Below are 21,162 nucleotides of genomic sequence, written 5' to 3' on the forward strand. Positions count from 1 at the left end.
TGGCAGTTCATCGCTGGCACACAGGCTTCATGGCTCCCTGCTGGTCTCAGGTCAAAGCAGGAAGAGGCTGCAGGGTGCACTCAGCTACCCTGTGTGTTTCTTTCTTCAGCTACAGACAGGACACTTGGCCATATGCAAAGGACACGGCAGTGCACAGGAACTGGCTTTTACCCAGAAGCCCAATGGACCCTCCAGAAAGCCTCGGTGACAGCACCAAGGAGGGGCTTGCCAGGGAGAATTGACAGTCACTCTGACAGTAGAAGCCCCGTTTTAACCCCACACATTCAATGCCTGCATCGTCCTCATGGTAACTGTGAAGGTTGGGTCCCAAAGATGGTCGTAGATGGACACTTGGTCTCTGGCTGCCACCGCCTCTGGCCCCAAAGTCTTCACAACCTTCCTTGGCCGATGACACGGTTCTTGTCATCAGTATTGGTTAAAATGTGTTGGATTCCTCGTCATGCCTACAGGGCACACTTAGAGATTCTCCCACCATGGTGCCTATCACGTGCTCATGGGCCAGCAATCTGAAGAAGGAGAAAGACTAGGTCCCAGCTCCCCACAGAGGCAGGTCTGGGGTGACAGCAGGGGTGCACGTCCCCTCAAAGCCCCTGAAGAGCCATTCCCCTGTGGCTGGAGGAGGCGGCAGCTGGAAAGACAAGGGTCACTCAGGGCTGGGGTCACGACACAAGAGTCAGGAGCAGGCCTGTTATGTTTGAGGAATCACATGGAGGCATGTGAAGCTGCTGAGAAGCATATGGAAGTCAGAGAACTGGAAGGCTGCTTAGTCTGCAAATGTTCAGTGCATCGATGGTGACAGGCACTCACTTAAGAATAGTGGGCAGAACAGTGGGCAGGTAGAGGCATGGTTAGATTCTGGACATTGATATTTTGAAGAAAGAGCAGCAGGATAGCTTAAAACTTTTTTGATGTTTATTTATGTTTTGAGAGAGAGAGAGAGAGAGAGAGAGAGAGAGAGAGAGAGAGACAGGGTGAGAGCAGGGGAGGAGCAGAGAGAGAAGGAGACACAGACCCGAAGCAGGCTCCGGGCTCCCAGCTGTCAGCATAGAGCCCGACGCAGGGCTCGAACCCAGGCAACATGAGATCGTGACCTGAGCTGAAGTTGACGCCCAACCGACTGAGCCACCCAGGCGCCCAGAGCAGCAGGATATCTTAACAGATTAGATATGAGCAAGAGAGGAATCAGGGGCCACTCCTAAGTTCAAGGCTGAGCACCATTGCATTTGGGAATGCAATGAACCAAAATGGGCAAAGCTGGGCTTGCAGGAAGAACAGATTCTGGTTTGGAATTGAAGGTGTCTGTTAGTCACCTGCCATGGACTGCGTGTCTGTGTCCTCCCCCAAATTCATATGTCGAAGCCCTAATCAGGGGTAATGCCAAGGACCCACTCACTGAGAAGTCTTTCCAAGTGTCTAGAATTACAGTGGAGGAGATTTGGGGGGTCCTTACCTGCATTCCACAGATCAGAGAGTGCTGAGATGAAAAGCTGAGCCTAGCATGGTGTCTGACCCCGCCTCCACACCCATGTCCGCCCCCACCCCCACCACTCTGCCCCAGCCTCACCCCATGTGGGATTTGATGTCCTACACCCAGCCACCACCCATGGAGATGCTCTTCTCACCCCTTTTGGGTTCTGCCACCCCAGCCTGGGCTGACCCTCAGTGGGGAGGGCTTCCTCAGCCGGCTTGGACCCTGACACCCATGCCGAGATGCCTCTCACTTGGATGCCCTCTGCACTTGCCTGGACTCCCAGCCCCCACAATACCATCTGATTTTGAACAACACATTAAAACTATCTCTGGACTCTGTGCCCTAAAAGACGAAGACTTCTGCATCTCACCCATGGCCCACCGTCCTCTTCCCAGTGCTGATTTTCTCAGAATGGTGTTCTTTGCATCTATGACACTTATACACTCTCTTCTGTAATCGTTCCCACCATTGCTTAGGGGTTTTATGCTGAGGGTAAAACACTCATTGCTGACCACAGCTTCTCTTTTTTCACTATTTAACTTCACCCTTTGTTGGCAGACTTTGATCATGATGTATATTTTCTATTTTGAAAGGGCTCATGGGTGCTGTATTTCATAAGGTCTTGCATTCACGAGACAGTTGTCAGAGCATTCCGGAATATTCTGTCATTTGCTCAGAACATATAGATTCTCCTTCACTGTGTGTTGGGATGCCGTGTTGTAATGAAGCAAGAGTATTTCTGTCACACACCATGTGATCCTTCTGGTAGGACCTTCTGATGTGATCATAGTTTCTGATACCAGCCCAGATGATTCTGTTTATTTTATTTTATTATTTTTTATTTTTGTAATGTTTATTTTTGAAGGAGAGAGAGACAGAGTGTGAGTGGGGGAGGGGCAGAGAGAGAGGGAGACACAGAATCGGAAGCAGGCTCCGGGCTCTGAGCTGTCAGCACAGAGCCGGACGTGGGGCTCGAACCCACGAACTGTGAGATCATGACCTGAGCCGAAGTCGGACGCTCAACCGACTGAGCCACCCAGGCGCCCCAGATGATTCTGTTTATCCACAAGGTTCAGTAACTTCATACCATTCTGATTGTGGATCATCTGTATCAGTTCCTTTCCTGGGTCCCCAGGTGGGCTTTCAATGACAGCCTGAAAGATCTCTTTGTTTCCACATAGTTTTTAATTCAATTCAATTATGTTTACTTTTGGCTTCTCTTTTCTCCTCCAAGGGAATAGCTGGGGTACATTTGTGACATCACCTCTCTGTCTCCTGTACCTATGTCTGCCTCTCCACACGTTATACTGTGTTCACGTAAATGTCACTTCAGGAAATATCCACAAGGCACCACGTCTGTGCGTTTTCAGGTACGATTGTCTTTGGGTTTTGTGGTTCTTTCCCTGATTCTTTCTTTCCAGCAACATTGACTCCTTCTCTTCCGCTCCTTCTCTTTCCTGGGGTCAGCCTGCTGACTCTCCATCGCCCTATCTTGTACTTCACTCTCTTTACTTTTCTAGAATCCTCCTGTTGTCTATCACTTCCTTGAGACTGAGTCGAACTATTTATGTGCCGATTTTTCTATGTTTCTTTGGACATATCCTTTCATGAAGTCTGTTCTTTAGTTTGCTTTGTCTTTATATTCTTTTTTTCACTTATAAGCTTTTTTTTAATTAAAACATTTTTTAATGTTTATTTTTGAGAGAGAGAGAGGTACAGAGTGCAAACGAGGAGGGGCAGAGAGAGAGGGAGACACAGAATCTGAAGCAGGCTCCAGGCTCCAAGCTGTCAGCAGAGAGCCTGATGTGGGACTTGAGCTCACGAACCACGAGATTATGACTTGAGTCGGAGTTGGCCACTTAACCGACTGAGCCACTCAGGCACCCCTCACTTATAAGCTTTTGAAGGTGCTTTTCCCCTTTTGAATAAAAGTTGGTATTTGCCAAAGTCTAGTGTGGGGAGGGAGGTGGCTGGGAGAGTCTTCAAGCTGGAGCAGGTGATGGCCTGGAACCTTCCCCTTGTGCTGAGGGCAGGTGTCCTGTTGGTTCTCAGCTCACCCAGCATCACCTACCCAGTGGCTGTCTGCTTGGCTGCCTAGAACCACTCCTTCTCCCCTGTCTCATTCATCCCCACCCCCCACATCATTCTCCACTGCCTGGGGGCCCAGGTCATGTGCAATCAATATGCCAAGTCTGCCAATCAGAGCGTAAAGATAAAAAATTGACAACACCCAATGTTGGGGGTGGGGGATGGCCGTTTATTGTCACATTCAGACAAGGGTAGAAATGTTCCCAGCCTCTTTGGTAATATCCACCAAAATTGGGAAAATGTACAAACCACTAACACAGCTATTTTTTATAGGAATGGCCCAGTAGGTATATTCGTAAATGTGCATCAAGCCACATATGCAAGGAGATTTGCTACACAATTGCATGTAGTTGCAAAGTACCCAAAACAACTGAAATGCCTGTCATGAGTGAAACAAGTTTTTTCTTTAATTTATTTAATTTTTATTTTTTGAGAGACAGAGAGAGACAGACAGACAGAGCATGAGTGGGGAGGGGCAGAGAGAGAGACGGAGACACAGAAGCCAAAGCAGGCTCTGAGCCATCAGCACAGAGCCCAGCGCGGGGCTCAAACTCATAAACCGTGATATCATGACCTAAGCCACAGTCGGATGCTTAATCGACTGAGCCACCCAGGTGCCCCTGAAGCAATTAAATAAATCATGGTATGTAGCTGTCATGGAATACTACAAAGCCCTTGCAAACAAAAATCTATAGATACTGATACGGAATGATTTTCAAAATACATTCAGTGAGGGGCGCCTGGGTGGCGCAGTCGGTTGAGCGTCCGACTTCAGCCAGGTCACGATCTCGCGGTCCGTGAGTTCGAGCCCCGCGTCGGGCTCTGGGCTGATGGCTCAGAGCCTGGAGCCTGTTTCAGATTCTGTGTCTCCCTCTCTCTGCCCCCTCCCCCGTTCATGCTCTGTCTCTCTCTGTCCCAAAAATAAATAAACGTTGAAAAAAAAAATTAAAAAAAAATACATTCAGTGAAAATAAGCAAGATGTAGAACAATGTGTGTGATTTTTCTTTGAAGGAGGGAAAGAATATATGCACAAATACATGCTTTAGATGCATAGGATTTCTCCAAAGGACATGGACACACACACACACACACACATTACAGTCCTTGCCTTCGGTAGGGAAGTAGGGTAGAAGTCAGAACACACTGTTTTATTCTACATTTTGTATACTTTTAAAATTTCCCTTATATGGATCCTGAGAAACTTAACAAAAGACCATGGGGAAGGGGAAAGGGAAAAAAAAAAAGAGAAGGAGGGAAGCAAACCGTAAGAGACTTAAAAACTGAGGATGCACTGAGGGTTGATGGGGAGTGGGAGAGAGGGGAAAGTGGGTGATGGGCATTGAGGAAGGCACCTGTTGGGATGAGCACTGGGTGTTGTATGGAAACCAATTTGACAATAAATTTCATATTAAAAAATAAAATAAAATAAAATAAAATTTCTCTTTCTAAAAATCCACAAATAATTATAAAAGTTGGCCTATCTGCTCACTTTTCCACGAGCTCCCTCTTGCTGAGGAGATGCCAGTGGTGCATGAGGGAAGAGTACTTCCCTGGGTCAATGGTCACTTGGACCCACGGTCATCTCCAACCCTCCTAATCCCACACCAGCCTGTGTCTGCATTGACTTGCCTGAGTTCCTCCGTGTGTATTTAGAAGCCAGAGCTGGTTCATTGAATTAAGAAGATGCAGATCACGACCTGCTGCATGAGGAGGCACAACCACCCACGTGGGTGGGCAGGTAGGTAGCTCCCTCCATAGCCACACTCCCACTTTAGGGACACGAACCACCCAGGGACAGGGACATTTTAATGAAAGGCGCAGTTTCAATACACCCACACGATGGAAGCAGAGTCACAACATTTATTGTTTACAGATCCAGGGGAGAGCCTGAGGAAGGGCAGTCCCCCATCCTGGACCACGAACAAGCAGGAGACTGAGAGCAGGAGACTGAGAGCCCCTGTGACTTACAAGGGGGTTGGGGAAGAGGTCACTGATTTTTCACAGAATGAAATCCAAGTGGTTAATTTAAAAGGTTCCCCAGAAAAAGCAAAGAAGGAACTTATGGAAGAATTCTAAGCTTGGGTCCTTCTCTGAATTTCCAAATTTCGGGTGTGAACAGGGATGCCATTCTGTAAAACGCCTGGGAGCAACTCAGAAACACAACAGGTCATTTTTCTCAAAAATTGTTTTACTCCCCCCATATGGTCATGGAGAATGTGTGCATTTTCTGATTGATGGACACAAGGTTCTTCTTCAGCTCTGATCCAGCGGTTTGAACAAAGATGGTGCAGCTACTCAGATCAGCATCTGGACACCAGGACCTCATGTAGGTCTCCCACGTTGGGCCATAGTGACATTGCAGGGTCACTTGCAGAGGAAAGGAGAAGGAAGGAAATAATGAAGAAAAGAAAAAAATTAACGAAGTAGAAAGGAAATATAAAATAGAGAAGATCTGGGGCACGTGGGTGTCTCAGTTGGTTAAGACTCCGACTTCAGTTCAGGTCATGATCTCACAGTTTGTGAGTTCGAGCCACATGTTGGGCTCTGTGCTGACAGCTCAGAGCCTGGAGCCTGCTTGCAATTCTGTGTTTCCCTCTCTCACTGCCCCTCCCCTGCTCGTGCTCTGTCTCTCTATCTCTCTCAAAAATAAATCAACATTAAAAAAATAGAGAAGACCAAAAAAGCCAACATTGTTTTGTAAAAAAACCCAAAACCCTTGCAAGACGTTGGTGATAAAAGGAGAGGTCTGAATAATTGATGCCAGGCCTAAAAAGGTATATCACACAATACCCTGCACATTTTAAAAAGAAAGATAAAAATGGGATGTGATAATAAAAAGATACCTAAACAAGTTTATGCCAATAAACTTGTTTCTAGCAAAATAAACAAATTTCTAGCAAAAGTAATGTGATATACTAAAATAGGCGCAAATAGAAATAGAAAACCTGAATCGTCTTACGATTCAAATGAACCAAATCCTTACTTTTTTTAAGTTTTTACTTATTGAATGATTTTTGAGATAGAGGGAGAACACAAACAGGGGAGGGCCAGAGAGAGAGAGAGAGAGAGAGAGAGAGAGAGGGAGACCCAGGATCTGAAGCAGGCTCCAGGCTCTGAGCTGGCAGCACAGAACCCAATGCAGGGCTCGAACTCACCAACCATGAGAACATGACCTGAGCCGAAGTCGGATGCTTAACTGACTGAGCCACGCAGCCGTCCTGAGACTAGCATGCTCTTAATAGCAAAACGTGACAAGGGCAGTGCAAAAAAAAAAATGTATATATAGGCAAAAATCACTCATGAACATAAATACCAAAGTCTGCAACAAAAAAAAATAAAAAAAACTGAACCTAGGGATATATATGCAAGATAGTACATCATTGTCAAGTTAGCTATGACCCCAGAATACAAAATTGTTTGAACATGAGGAAATCAGTAAGTATAATATGCCACATTGACAAACTAAAGGAGAAAAGGCATATGATCATCTCACAGACACAGGCAAAAGTATTTGATAGATTTAAGCAGCACTTTGACCATGGAGGCCATTCTGGACCTCAGGAATCCTCACAGCACCCCGACTGTGCTGGGCTCCTTCCCTCTGATACTCGACATGGAACAGGGGGTGGGAACAGCCGCTATGAAGTCCTGGCCCCAAACTCCAGAAAGAGCAGGACACAAGGCACCAGAGGTCCAGGAAAACATTGGAAGGAATTGAGGTCTCTGGTCCCATGGAAGGAGGTCCCTTTAGCCTATGGGCTGAAACTGGGACCATCACCTTGATCTCTGTGGGCAATAGACTCAGACAATGAGCTGTGCAGAGAAACACATGCCCAGACAAGCTCGATTCTGTCCTGGAGGAGAAGCCGGGAGCCATGAGAGCATCTAAGAGATGGAGAATCTTGGCTTTCTAGCACCCCACTCTCCCTGCATGCCCGACAGACCCCACTCAGGCTGGGATGTGCTGACAGTGGAGGCAACCGGGAAAAGAGGAGTTGCCTTCCCTGAACAAGCCTGTCCTGGCTGAGTCTGTCCTTCTCTGCTCCCTCTGGGGAGACCAGGTGGAGACATGCGGAGTTTTGGGAGCTCACTCTTTCTTCCAATCCCTTCCAGACTCCTGGTGTTCCCCATCCATGCTCACACATGCACACACATGCTCACACAGGCACATGCACACATGTGGTCTCAGGTGAGTTTCGAGACTCCTCTCCATCCAATCATCAGCAGAGAAACAGTTTTGACTCTTCTCGGGGTGAGTCCCAGGGGCCCAGAGCACAGGAGGGGTAGTGCCTACCTGGTTCGACAATCGCTGAAAATTTGTACCCTATATCAATGCCGGTCCGCTCAATCCCACACCAGTAGGTGTCTTCATCGTCCCACTGGAGGTTCTCCAAGGTCATGGTGAATGTGTGTCAGCTGTGATTGTCCTGGATCGACACTCTGCCCCTCTTCACCAGTTGTTCTGACCCGGTGGTTTTAACAAGGATTTTGCAGGAATCCCAGTCATTCCCACGACACAACCATTTTTTGTGAGATTCCCATCCTGGGCAATACACACAGGATGTGGTCAGTGTGCCCTCATATGTGCCTCTCTCCGCTTCCTCCTGGCAGGTGCAGAAGTGGCCTAGAAAACAGAAAACCAACATGCACCTTGTCCTTCGTTGGCCCAGAGCTGACCTGGGCACTGCTGGAGCTTCTGGTCCTGCCCTGAAGACCAGCCAGGAGCCTCTGCTCTCTGTCTAATTGCCACATCCTGCTTGCCCCTTCATCCCCTGCAGGATATGTTTTGCTGTCAACCCCCCTCGTGAATCCCCCCTGAGGCTCCTAACTGCCCAATACAGGGGCCTCCGCTCACTTGCTATCTTACTGACCACGGACCCCTCCTCGCCCTCAAGCAGCACCTCTTCCTGGCAGCTCAGAGCACACACTGCAGCCACAGGTGTATTTCTGAATCCCAGAGCTGGTGAGACAGTGTGGCCCCCTCCCCATCCATGCCCCCGACACTCTAACCCCCACACACCTATAAACCCTCAGCTCCCGAATTGACACATGGCATGGAACTAAACACACACACTCACACACATGACAAACGCTCACTCCGTCCCACAGGTGATTGATTGATTTTTTTACCTACACACCTCGCTATTTTGTTTCTTCATACCTTTGTACAAGCTCTTGCCTCTGCTTACAATGTGCCTTCTTCTCTGCTTGAAGAAATCAACCCTTATCTTCTCCTTCAAGCCTTGGCTCAAATGGAGTCTCTTCTATGGTTTCTCCAGTTCTGCAGCCAACTCAGTCCCTCCCGGTGCCACCAGAGCACTTTGTCCCTGTCTTGGTAGTTGAGCTAAAAACCTTGGATGCGTCCTGGTCTTTGGATCATCCAGAGCAGAGATCCAGGCAGGCTGATGTGTGGGGACGAGCAACTCTCCAGAGAGCCTTTCACCCTGGTTTTGCTGCCTGCCTTCCTCCCTGTTGTCTGAGCTCTTCAGAAGAGTGCTTCCTGGCTTGAGCGACAAATGAAGACCAGATGTGCTTTTAAATGATGCAGATGCCTGAACCCCACCTTGACTGAGTGACTCTCTGCTGGAGGTTGGGCACCTGTGCTTCTTCAGAGTTCCTCAGAATTTCATGCATTTATGTGTGTGTGCATATATATATGTGCATGTGTGCATCTATCTATCATTCGTCTATGGATGAGTGAAAGTCTCTGCCGTTTCCCCAGGACAGACCCTGTCTGTGTCCTGCCCTGGCCCTGCAGGGGTTTGGTCCTGAAGCCCCCATGCCACTCACCGTGGATGACGAGAAGGAGCAGAGCTGGCACATGTCCTGCCTGCCTGGCTTGTCTCCCTGGTGCTCAGCAAATGGCAGCTGCCCTCCGGGGACTTGAACTGAACTCAGAGGCAAAGTGCCTCTATTTTAAATTTTTTCCTTTTTTAGTTTCTCTCATCTACTTCCCTTAAAATTTTCCTTCCATTACTTCCTAATTTTATTAATTAGAAGAAAATCAGTGCCTTCTTTGGGAGCATATGGCTGACGTCATCATGTGTCTTCCATGATTTGCGGAAGCAAAGCATCCCACTGTCCAGGGTGCTATTGCAATTGTGCATGAGGACCTGGGGAGCCAGCTGCCAGCAAACCAGGTGACCCAGTGCAGCAGGGAAGGGACACCAGAACCTCAGGGCCGGGTCCAAGGGAGGGATGGGCACACGTTGGGTTTGCACGTGGGAAGAATCAGTGCTCAGGGCTCACACCCAGCCTTGCTGGTCATACAGCCCCATCCTGAACCTCCTTCCGGGCAGCCCACCTCAGTGCACCCCAGACCACCCTCTCCCTCCCTTGGTCCTGGTCCAGCCCAGATCCTGACCTGTTGCCCCTCCCTCTCAGAGTCCCCTGGAAGTCCTGAGTCCCTCTGAGGCAAAGGTGCCATGGGAAGATTATAAGGAAGGAGAAGTCGCCCATTCCCATCAGCCTCATTGTGCCCTGGATGCTTCCTTGGTCACCCTTGGCAGATTTCCCCTGACTGTGGGCTGTTGGTCACTTTCCAGCCCCAAACTTCTTACTAATGATTCCTACATGACTTTCACACAAGTGTCTCCTCTTCCTTCAGGTGTCCCCTCCTCTGACTGTCCCCTGCTCCCTTTCCCTCTCCTCTCTGAATCAGTTCTTTTGTCTCCTGTTTTTCTTTTATGTTTTCCAACTTTGTGAGTTTGGTTCTACCTTTTGGGAGGTCTTTTTTTTTTTAAATGTAATTTTGTGCTTTTATTCTCTCTTGTAATCTTTGATGAAATACTCAGTTTAAGCATTATACTTTTATTTCAAAAGCTCCTTTTTTTTTGTTCTCTGCTTGGTGATGTTTTCAAAAACTCTCCTCACTCTGTGGTCATGCTTTGGTTTGGTCTGGTCTGCTCTGGTTTTTCTCTTTCATATTACACACCTGCCTCAATGTCTGATCATTGTTTGTTATCTGACTGTAATTGATAATGAGCCAAAACATAGCTGGTTGGGGTTCTGAGTATGTGGGGACAAAACTCCATGTGAAATAGGTGTGTCGTATGGTGCCAGTTTCTTTCAACCGTCTATCCCTTCTGGATATACAGGCTATGTCTTCACATGAGCGGGTAGAGGCATCTTCTAAATTCCACAGTAAAGAGTTTTGAAGGTGACTTCCAGCATCCTCTCTAACTGCCTTGGTTTCCTTCCAGCATCCTCTCTAACTGCCAAATATTTCATGAAGTTAAAGAGCCTTCTGGAGGATGGGACTGTTTGTGTGTGGATCGCAGTGCTGGTTGCGGTGTCTGGATTTGTGTCTGGATCGCAATGCTGGTTGCATGGGTGTGTTTTCTTTGTGCGAATGTGTTGATCTTTGCACTTCTGATGTGTGCACTTTCCGTGTGTATTTTATACTCCAATAAAAAAGTTTTATGTTTTATCATGGAAATCTTTCCAAGCCATCACACCTCTGCTTACTTATTCTTGAAATAGTTGTCTTAATGTTCCATTGTGTGGCTGTAGCACAGTGAACTACTCCTGTATTATCGGCCTTTGACCCTGTTTCCAGCATTTTACTTTTGAAAATCTATGCAGTAACCTTCCAGCTCAGGTAAAATGAAGTCAACAACACTCCATAGACCTCGTGCCCTGACTACAGCTAAGAACCCAGGCAGAATATGTGCAGCGACTGAGTATTCTGCAAAATGAGCCCTAGTTTAAGAGACTGAGGAAGGAAACCAGACCAAGTATAAGACGATTCCGGCTGTGAGTTTTTCTGATTATTTTCTGATTATATTTCCTTTTATATCCTCCTACCCGAGCGGGAACCCTGCAGCCCACATCCTGAAAGTGCACTCTCAGCAGGACCTTAAGAGCTCCAGAGGAACAAAAAAACGAAGCACTAATGGAAGGGGGCGGGAGGAATCCCATGTTTTCTTGGTGTTCGTGTTTTCTTTCCCTCCCACGGTGTCCCCAGCAAGCAAACCTCAGGCAGAAGCTGCAATTCCACCTGCAGCCGCTGGGGGCCGAAAGCTGGAACTCTGAAGGGGGAAGGTCTTTGCTGCCCAGAAGAGCTTGGGCCCCAAGAGGGGGGAGAGAGAGAGGAATACCAGTGCATCTTCTCTCTCTTTGTTCTGCTTGGCCCTAGATGTAAACCCAATCACAAGAAGTACACAGCAGACTGGGGAGAGTAAAGCTTCAGCTCTCCAAGCTTCCTAGCCAAAGGACGAGGAAAGGAGGAGGTGGCGGTTCTGAAAGCTGGGAGGGAATGGGGGAGGATGGAGAAGAGAAACCAGCTGAAGAAAGGGACGCTTGATCTCCCAGGATCGCGCCCCAGTGGGCTGCTGATCAGACCCTGGGGAGAATACTGGAGTTTGAGACTTGGTGAAGGCCATCGCCAGTCACAGACTGGCCACTAGATGGCGCACATGGGGCATCTGGGAGCGCCTGCAAGGCTCCAGAAAGCTGAACCAGCGCACGCAGGAACCACAGTCCACAGAAGCCACGTTAGCATTTGAAGTTCTAATCTCACCATCTGGACTGCCTGCCATTAAAGAAACGGAAGTCAGAGTGAAAGACCTGTCCCGCGAGGTGATAGCATTGCTTTGCATGTTTGTGGTGGTGGTTCTGTGAAATGATCCGTGTGTTAAACACATAGAACCGAACAGCACCACAAAGTTGCACTGTATGTAAGATTCGAGAAGTAGCAAAAAGAACAAGAAAAACGTTTGAATCTTTTCACTCTAAGCGTATGTGGTTTATTTTATCCCAATTACACCTCAGTCGACCTTGAGAAAGGAAGGGAGGGAGGGAAATTTTGAGGAGAGGCCAATGTTCCCACTCACCACCCCTGCATAAATTCAGGGCTCACTGGGGTCCCAATCCCAGAAGAAGGCTCAGCCTCACACATGGACACAAACAGAAGTATAGGAACTTAAGGCAGGCCCCCAGGTAGGCCACCTTGATGTGAAGATTATTCGGAGGTAAAGGCAGTCAAGACCCTGTGGGCTCCAGAGAAACTTTTGCCCCTCACTAACGACATAAAGAATCTCAATTGGAGGATCTTTGCAGAATAAGGGTTATTACGAAGGACAAGTGTTATCTGAGTAACGCAGCTGCATGGCAGGGCCAACATCTGTGCACCAAACACTTACTTTCTGGTTTCATCTTCCTGTGAATTGTGTTTCTTCCCTTAGAAATCTCAGACTCCTACCCCCTTCTCCTTCATTCACCATGACATTTTTACCTCTTTTTGCCTGACTGCCATGTCTGTGTGGACTCCCTGCACGTATGCTATTAGATGCGATTTTCTCTTGTTAATCTGTCTCATGTCAATTTGATTCTTAGTCCAACCAGAAGGACCTTGAAGGGGACAGGAATTCTTTTTTTTTTATTTTCATTTTTTATGTTTATTTTTGAGAGAGAGAGAGACAGACAGAGGTGAGTGAGAGAGAGGCAGAGAGAGATGGAGACACAGAATCCGAAGCAGGTTCCGGGCTCTGAGCTGTCAGCAGAGAGCCTGACACAGGGCTCGAACCCACAAACTGTGAGATCATGACGTGAGCCAAAGTCGGGCGCCCAACCGACTGAGTCACCCGGGGGCCCCAGGGACAGGAATTCTTGTTCTGCATCCCCCCCACCCCCACCCTGGGCTGGCCAGCCACACCCTCTCCTACTCCTCTGGCAAAGCCCTGGGCTGCTCCAGAGCCCCCCAACCCCCACCAAGCCCCCGACCCCTGCAAGGCAATCTGACGGTGGCAGGTGGCAGGGAGAAGACCCCATCCTCTTTGTCTATGGAAGACTAGTGTGGTGGGGGCAGGTGGAGAGGAAGCCCCAGGCCCACGGACCACATGTTGGGACAGATTGACTTTAGGAGTGCAGATGACAAGAAATGGCATTTGGAGCACATCTGAGCCGCTAACAGGGTGGACAGCTGTACAAAGGGGCCAATACCACTGAAGTAGAGAACTAGGCTGGGAGATGGGGGGGGAGGGCAGGAAGTAGGTGTGCACGGACTGGAGGTGGTGCTAGGGAGGGGAGGGGCAGAGCTCTCCCTAGAGAGAAGGTCCTCAGGGTCACCCTCCAGGGGGTGCCGAGTTGAGCAGCCAGAGCAAGGAGAGGGGACACCACATCACTTCACCCATAAGCTCCCAACGGACAGCACTACTTTGCAATTGATGAATAAAATTAGGAAGTAACTGAAGGAAAATTATTAAGAAAAGTAGATGAGAGAAACGAAAACGAATATTTTAGAGAAATAGAAGGCAGTTTGACTCTGAGCTCTGTTCCAGTCCCCAGAGGGCAGCTGGCATTTGCTGAGCACCAGGGAGACAACCAAGCAGGACATGTGGCTGCTCCCGGTTCTGTTCCTTCTTGTCATCCAGGGTGAGTGAGGCGGGGCTCTAGGATCGAGCACCTGCAGGGTGGAGGAGGGCAACACAGACAGGGTCTGCATGGGAGGAAGTGGCAGAGCCTTTCATTCATCCAGACACTTATTCATTTAAAAAATTTTTTTAATGTTTTGTTATCTGACAGGTACTAAGTTAGGTGTTGGGGAAAGAAATAAAAATAAATAGCACAAATGGTGTCCGTTTTCTAGGGCACAGTTTGTCAACTTGTGGTAGATAGATCCTAAGACAGATGATGGATGGGTGGAGGGATGGATGGATGGACAGATGGATAGATGATAGATAGTTGCATACACGCACACATATATGCACACACACATAAATGCATGAATTCCTGAGGAACTCTGAAGAAGCCAGATGCTCGGGCTCCAGCAGAAAGCCACTCAGTTAAGGTGGAGATCAGGCATCTGGATCATTTAAGCCTGTACATTTGGTCTTGAACTATAGCTTGAGCCAGGATCCTTTTTTCCAAAGACCTCAGACAACAGAGAGGAAGGCAAGCAGCAAAACCAGGGTGACAGGCTCTCTGGAGAGTTGCTCATCCCCACACACCAGCCTGCCTGGGTCTCTGCTCTGGATGATCTAAAGACAGATCATCATCTAGTGTCCTTAGCATGATACCTGAGACAGGGACTAAGTGGTCTGGTGGCACCAGCAGCGACCAAGTTGGCTACAGAAAGGGAGAAACTGTTTGAGCTGAGCCTTGAAGGATGAATATAAGAGTTTGATTCCTTCAAGCAAAGAAGAAAGCACATTCCTGGTAGAGGGAAGAGCTTGTACAAAGGTATGAAGACACAGAAGAACAAGGTGTATACGTAAAAAAAAAAAAAGAAAACAACAACAACAACAACAACAACAACAAAACAAGCAATCACCTGTGAGAGAGAGAGAGAGAGAGAGAGAGTGTGTGTATTTAGTTCCATGCCAGTTCTGTGTGATTCAGAGGCTAAGGGTTTGTTGGGGGGCGCAGGTAGAGTATCAGGGACATAGATGGGGAGGGGGTCACGCTGTCTCACCAGCTCTGGGATTCAGAAATACACCTGTGGCTGCAGTGTGCGCTCTGTGCTGCTGGGAGAGGTGCTGCTTGAGGTCGGGCAGGGGACAGTGGTCAGTAGGATGATGAGTATGCAGACAGCCCTGTATTGGTTAGGAGAGTTAGGAGCCTCAAGGGGGATTCACAAGAGGGGTGACAGAAAATAAATCCTGCAGGGGATGAAGGGACAGACGGGATGTGCCAATTAGACAGAGGGCAGAGGCTCCTGGCTGGTCTTCAGGGCAGGGCCAGAAGCCCAAGCGGCACCCGGGTCAGCCCTGGGCTCAAGGAAGGATAAGATGTATGTTGGGTTTCTGTTTTCTAGGCCACTTCTGCACCTGTGAGGGAAAAAAGGTGAGAGGCACCTTGGGGGGCACACTGACTGTGCGCTGTGCATACGGTTGGGGATGGGAATCCTACAAGAAGTGGTTGTGTCGCGGGAATGACTGGAATTCCTGCAAAATCCTTGTGAAAACCACTGGGTCAGAGCAACTAGTGAAGAAGGGCCAAGTGTCCATCCAGGACAATCACAGCCGACGCACATTCACCATGACCTTGGAGGATCTCCAGCAGGACGACGCAGACACTTACTGGTGTGGGATCGAGCAATTTGGCACTGACGTGGGGATCGAATTTTCCGTGATTGTCAATCCAGGTAAGAACCACCCATCCTGTGCTCTGGGGTCCTGGGACTCACCCCCAGAGGAGTCAGGACTGTTTCTCTGCCTTCCCCGATGGAGGGAGAGGAGTCTTGAAACTTGCCTGAGACTACACGTGTGCACGTGTTTGTGTGGGTAGGGGACACCAAGATTCTGGGAAAGACTGGAAGAAAGTGTGAGCCCCCACAACTCTGCATGTCTCCATCTGGTCTCCCCAGAGGGAGCAGAGAAGGGCAGACTCAGCCAGGACAGGCTTGTCCAGGGAAGGCAGCTCCTCTTTTCCCGGTCACGTTCACGTCACCACATCCCAGCCTGCATGGGGTTAGGGTTAAGGTTAGGGTTAGGATCAGGCATACAGGGAGGGGTGGGGTGCTAGAAAGCCATGATCCTGATGGTCTCAGCTACAGAACAAGTGACCTTCTCCATGCCCCCTCCCTGCTCCCCTCTCTCCTCTGGCAACATCAGCACAAGGGAGCAGGTGAGGAACCGTGAGCCCATATTTAGGAGAATGAAAAGCAGGTTCCACTATGGTGCAGACACCTTCTCTTCTGCCTCTATCCTTGGAGAGACCCTGGGCTCCCCTGCAGCTGCCCCAGAAGCACTAGGCCCTCCCTGGAGACAAGCCTGGAAGGAGAGTCAGGCTGTAGCCCCCACCCCACAGCTCTGCCTCTGGACCCCTAAGTCTTGTCTCCAACACACAGACACACAGACACTAGGGAGGTTTACATTTGCTACTGATTGCTCCATTTCTAAAGCAGAGAAAAGTCTCTTCAAACTTAGAATATGCAAATATGGTGTGCAAATATGTGCAGTGGGGACGGATGCTGGTCTTAGAATGTTCTGGAAATTAACTGAAAAGAAATTAACACCACAAAGGTGGTGGATGTGTGCATGAGTGGAAGAGGAGTTGGTGCCAGAGAATTGGAGTCTGGACCCTTGACCCAGATGACCTTCCCCGGGCAGGCCTGGAGAAGTAAGAAAGCAAGCCCTGGGGAGGCAGGAAGGACTGCAGGGGGAAGCAGGGGCTGCAGGCACTCGGCAGTCCCAGGAGACAGGGGACCCTGGGCCTGCCAGCTCTTGGGTCATATCGCTTCAGGGCAGCTGGCACAGAGCCTGCTTCAGGCCAGGCTGAGACTCAGAAAGGAGCCTGCCTGGCTGATTTAAGGCTCCAGGGATTGGGAACATGGTTCTGACATGCTCAGCTGTGCCCAGCAGGACACTGAGATGAAACTGAATGGGAATTGCCCACATAACCAGCAACCCCAATATCTCACATGGCGGTAAACTGGTGATTCTCTGCAAATCAGTAATCGTTTGTTTGGAATAATGCCAAAAAGATGCAAGAGAAAACCAACTTGGCTGAGCAGTGGCACTAAGACAGAAAGGTTCTGCACCCCTGGGGGTGGGGTGTGGAGACCATGGGAGCCACCTGTGACACTCACAACCATGCTCTGCTCTGTGTGTTTAGCCCCTGATCCAACAGACTCTCCCAAGCTTGTAGCGAGAACAACGCTGCCCAGTTGGACTTCCTCTCGTCCATTTCCCCAGGGCATCAACAGCAGCCAGCCCATGGATTTGAATAGCCCGCTAACCAGGTGAGCAGAGCTGGACCCACAGACCTTTCCCACTGTTGCCTTGGGACAGCTCTCCTCGGGACACTCTCACAGGGACCCCCATTGGCCCCTCTGATGTTTCCTCTGCTGGGGAGAAACAGCAAGGTCTGCGCTGGGCCCCCTCTTTGTTCCTCTGAGTCCTTAAAGAGCTCCCCCTCCTCACAAGAAACCTAGGCAAAGTTGTTCAGCTGGGCTGCAGGAGAGAAGCTTCTGGTCTTCTGACCTGCCTCCCAACCCCCAAGCAGCCAAAACAGGTGCAGGTGCTTTCAGCCTCAAGTTGCCAGAAGGGAAGGGCTCTGGATTAGCTCCCTGTGGCTGCTGGAGCAAATCACCACCACCCTGGTGGCTGAAGGCAAAACGATGTTATGATCTTAAAGTTCTGGAGACAAGGTCTGGGATGAGTCTCACTGGGCTAAACTCAACGTGCTGGCAGGGCTGGCTCCTCCTGGAGGCTCTAAGGGAGAAGGGCTTCCTTGTCTTTTCCAGCTTCTGGAGGCCGCTGCACCCTGGCTCATGGTCCCTCCATCTGCACAGCCAGCAGGGGTGGTCAAGTGTTTCTCACCCTCATTACTCTGACACTGGCTCTCCTGTGTGCTTTCATTTATAAAGACATTGGCGATTCTATAGGATCCACCCAGATATCCCAGGATCACCTCCCCATCTCAAGGTCAGCTGCTGGCAAACTTAAATCCGTCTGTATCATTAATTCCCCCATGTCATGTAACATAACACATTCACAGGTCTGAGGATTAGGACATCTTTGGGGGGGGGCATTATTCTGCCCACAGACAGTCAAGCAGGTACCTGTTCCATGGATCCAGCCCTCCCCTCCCCAACTGCTAGGGAAATGCTGGGAAGGAATGGGAAGCTGACATTTCTGCTTTCTCACATTCCCAACATGGTCGATCGACATGCTGGGCCATCAATCTGAAACCCACCCCCTCCACAGGCATCCAAAGAACAATCAATTAACTCTTTCTTCAAAGGGCAAACACCCTGCCCCAGTTTCACCCCATCCGAGTTCAGGGTGAAGGTGCGTTTCCTACCAGAAGCCCCCTTCACCGCCTCCCTTCTGGTACAGTCTCTCTTCCTTCCCTTCTCAAGGGTCCTATTCCTTGGAGCTGCCCTGCTGGACGGTGTGTTCGGTTATGTGTGCAGCCAGGCACTTGGTTCATGCTTCACAATCGGCCTCTGTCCTGCTCGTGACTATTTAAAGACCAGTTTTTCTGTGGAGTCAGGAGGGGAGGATGTGGAACTTTTAGGGGACTGAGGGGCCCAGGAGGAAGCCTGCAGGTGGAGAGATGGGGCGGCAGCTCCACAGGAAGTGGGGCTTGGGAAAAGAATGCAGTGGGTTCAAGGATAATCTAGGAAGTACAAAGCATCGTGTCTTCTCTCTCAAGACAACCCCCTGTGAAATGAACATGACAAATCTTGCTCAAGGCAGGTAGAAGGAGAGAAAAAGGCCAGACTACAGGGAGGTCCTGGCACTGCTTGTAGGGGAGGGGATGAGGCAGAGGTTGAGGGGGTCAGATTCTGGATACTGATGGGGACTCCTAGGGAGACATATATGAGCAAGGGCCCAATGGCCCACTAGACCACGTGTCCACTGTCCAGGGTGTATGCGATAGTGCACCTGCTATGTGCTACCAGATGGGGTTCAGAGCCAGGAGAGACCCCTCCCAGGGGAAGCTAGAACGTAAATTGCCAGATTACCAGGAAGAGGTATCTTCCTCTGCTTCAAAGAGGTGATATGAGGTCTGAGCTAGAAGTACAGGCAGAATTTATACAAGGTGGGACAGACGTAGATTCAAATAGGCAAAGGCAAATCTTTGGTCCTGGCTGGCCTGCTGCTGAGGTGGAGGGGATTTGGGGGAGGCAGCCGACAAGCAGGATGAAATCAGGGTGCAGAGGTGCTGGAGCCCAGGCTAAGGCTGCTGGGAGGCCCCTGAATGCTTCGCCTTGGGCAGCATGGCCGTGCCCTCAGAGGGGCTTTTGGGCAGGGACCGGGGCTGGCCTGTCCTCCAGGTCTGGGGGCGGGAGTGAGGGTGGACAGGAAGGGCCTGGAGCGGCCCCTGAAGAGGGACCCCACTCCTGTCAGCACGATCCCTGCTCAGGGCCCTGCTACACAACCTTCACTTTGTGCTTTTGACCTTTGTGAAGTTGCCCCTGCTTGGGTCCTGCTGTGACTGTGATGTGGGGAGTCCGGGGGACTCCAGGGGAAGATACGTCAGTCTGAGCAGGAGAAACACAGCCCTCTCCCCCACCATGGACACCCCCGCACCCTCTGAGCTCTGGTCAGGGAAAGGGCAATGATTACATTTCCGAGACAGATGGGGGTCCCTGTTAGGTGAGGACTCCCCACGTCCTGCCGTCAGGAATAAACTCTGGCTCCCTCTCTGCTCTGCACAGGCCGGGGACCATTGCCTCCACTGTGGAAGCAGAGAAAAGAAAGGGTGTACTCTCATTCCACCATCGGTCCTCAGCCGCACCTGTAATCTCTCCTGTGTGGATCCTCCTGGTACCTCCTTTCCTTGCCACCCTCGAGTTGCTCTGCCAAGGATAAATGACCCTTTCATCATTCAGGACTCTGGCCAACGATGGGTTTCCAATTCCAGTAAGCATAAAACCTGGGTTAAACCAAAAAGTTCCAGAGTGTGTCCACAGGGACAAAGACCCCCTGATGGGCCAGCTGCACAGAGTTCCGCCAATTCCACCTTCTGCTGCATCAGTGCCTCCAAGAAAGAATTCCTTGAATGCAAAAGATGGAAAACAGGGTTGGACCATCGCCCGACCCACATCTGACCTGTTTGCCCTTTACATTTCCTATGAAATCTGTGGCTTTCTTTGCTCTTTTGAGATTATTTGGGGGGACACCATTTCAATGTTTTATATGTGAGAGGACGACCCTTCCATTCTAGAGGGAGGGAAATGACTCTAAATCCAACGCTAGAATCCGAATGTGTCCGGGAAACGGGCAGTTGTGTGTGTAAATTTGTTCATAGTGGTTGAAGTTACTCTTTCCCCCTTTGTAAATAGTAAGTGTTTTGCAGCAGGGCTTTGTAACCATGTAAATATCCGCCTGTCCCTGCATCTACATCAGTGGCCTCTAAGCACAGGGGACTCATGCAGTCATCACCAGAACAGTTCATTTCTGTCCCTCCAGTTGTCTCTTGGCCTCACTGGTCCTTAGGTGCAGAGGTTCCAGGGACCATTTGGACTCTTCCATCGAGATGGAACAGATCTGTCCCCTCCTCACCCATGACACTGTCCATCCCCCAGACAGCTCAGACCCACCATCACCCACTCCTGGATTTGGCCTGACCTTTGGCCTTTATGTCCCGCCCCCATGAACACTCTCACCCCCACGCCCAGCTGAGCAACACAGCCCAGGATGCCCAACCCGTCCTTTTTAACTTCCTCTACTCAGTCATCAAAAACTAGTAACACAAGGGGCGCCTGGGTGGCTCAGTCGGTTAAGCGGCCGACTTCAGCTCAGGTCACAATCCCACGGTCCGTGAGTTCGAGCCCCGCGTCGGGCTCTGGGCTGACAGCTCAGAGCCTGGAGCCTGCTTCCGATTCTGTGTCTCCCTCTCTCTCTGACCCTCCCCTGCTCATGCTCTGTCTCTCTCTGTCTCAAAAATAAATAAATGTTTAAAAAAAATTAAAAAAAAACTAGTAACACAAGCCTTTTTCTTTTTTAATTTTCAAAGTTACACATGTTTCCTCTCAATAATGATTTGGGTTTTGGGTTTGTTTGTTTTTTTTTTTTTTCTCTTCCACTTACATTCTTCCTGGGCTCTGTCTGCTCTTTTTTTGTGTCCTTATTTTATTTATTTTATTTTGTTTTATTTTATTTTTAATCCCACAAATGCAAGGTCG

The 21,162-nt window shown here is 49.6% G+C and overlaps 1 protein-coding gene across 1 annotated transcript; it reads left to right on the forward strand.

The window, feature by feature from the left end:
• Positions 1–13,646: 13,646 nt before the first annotated feature.
• LOC122484758 (CMRF35-like molecule 5) lies at positions 13,647–20,254 on the forward strand. The gene is made up of 4 exons (XM_043582697.1): positions 13,647–13,955; positions 15,337–15,666; positions 17,139–17,265; positions 19,693–20,254. The coding sequence occupies exons 1-4, from the start codon at positions 13,916–13,918 to the stop codon at positions 19,844–19,846; spliced, it is 651 nt and encodes a 216-aa protein (XP_043438632.1). The 5' UTR covers positions 13,647–13,915; the 3' UTR covers positions 19,847–20,254.
• Positions 20,255–21,162: the final 908 nt, after the last annotated feature.

This window comes from Prionailurus bengalensis, chromosome E1, assembly GCF_016509475.1.
Source record: "Prionailurus bengalensis isolate Pbe53 chromosome E1, Fcat_Pben_1.1_paternal_pri, whole genome shotgun sequence".
NCBI lineage: Eukaryota > Metazoa > Chordata > Mammalia > Carnivora > Felidae > Prionailurus > Prionailurus bengalensis.

What these genes read in the sequence shown, in the direction of transcription:
- LOC122484758 (XM_043582697.1), top strand. Translation starts at nt 13,916, where the DNA reads ATGTGGCTGCTCCCGGTTCTGTTCCTTCTTGTCATCCAGG. An exon ending in TTCCGTGATTGTCAATCCAG is followed by an intron (nt 15,667 to 17,138) that starts GTAAGAACCACC and finishes CTGTGTGTTTAG; the next exon opens with CCCCTGATCCAACAGACTCT. An exon ending in TTGAATAGCCCGCTAACCAG is followed by an intron (nt 17,266 to 19,692) that starts GTGAGCAGAGCT and finishes TGCTCTGCACAG; the next exon opens with GCCGGGGACCATTGCCTCCA.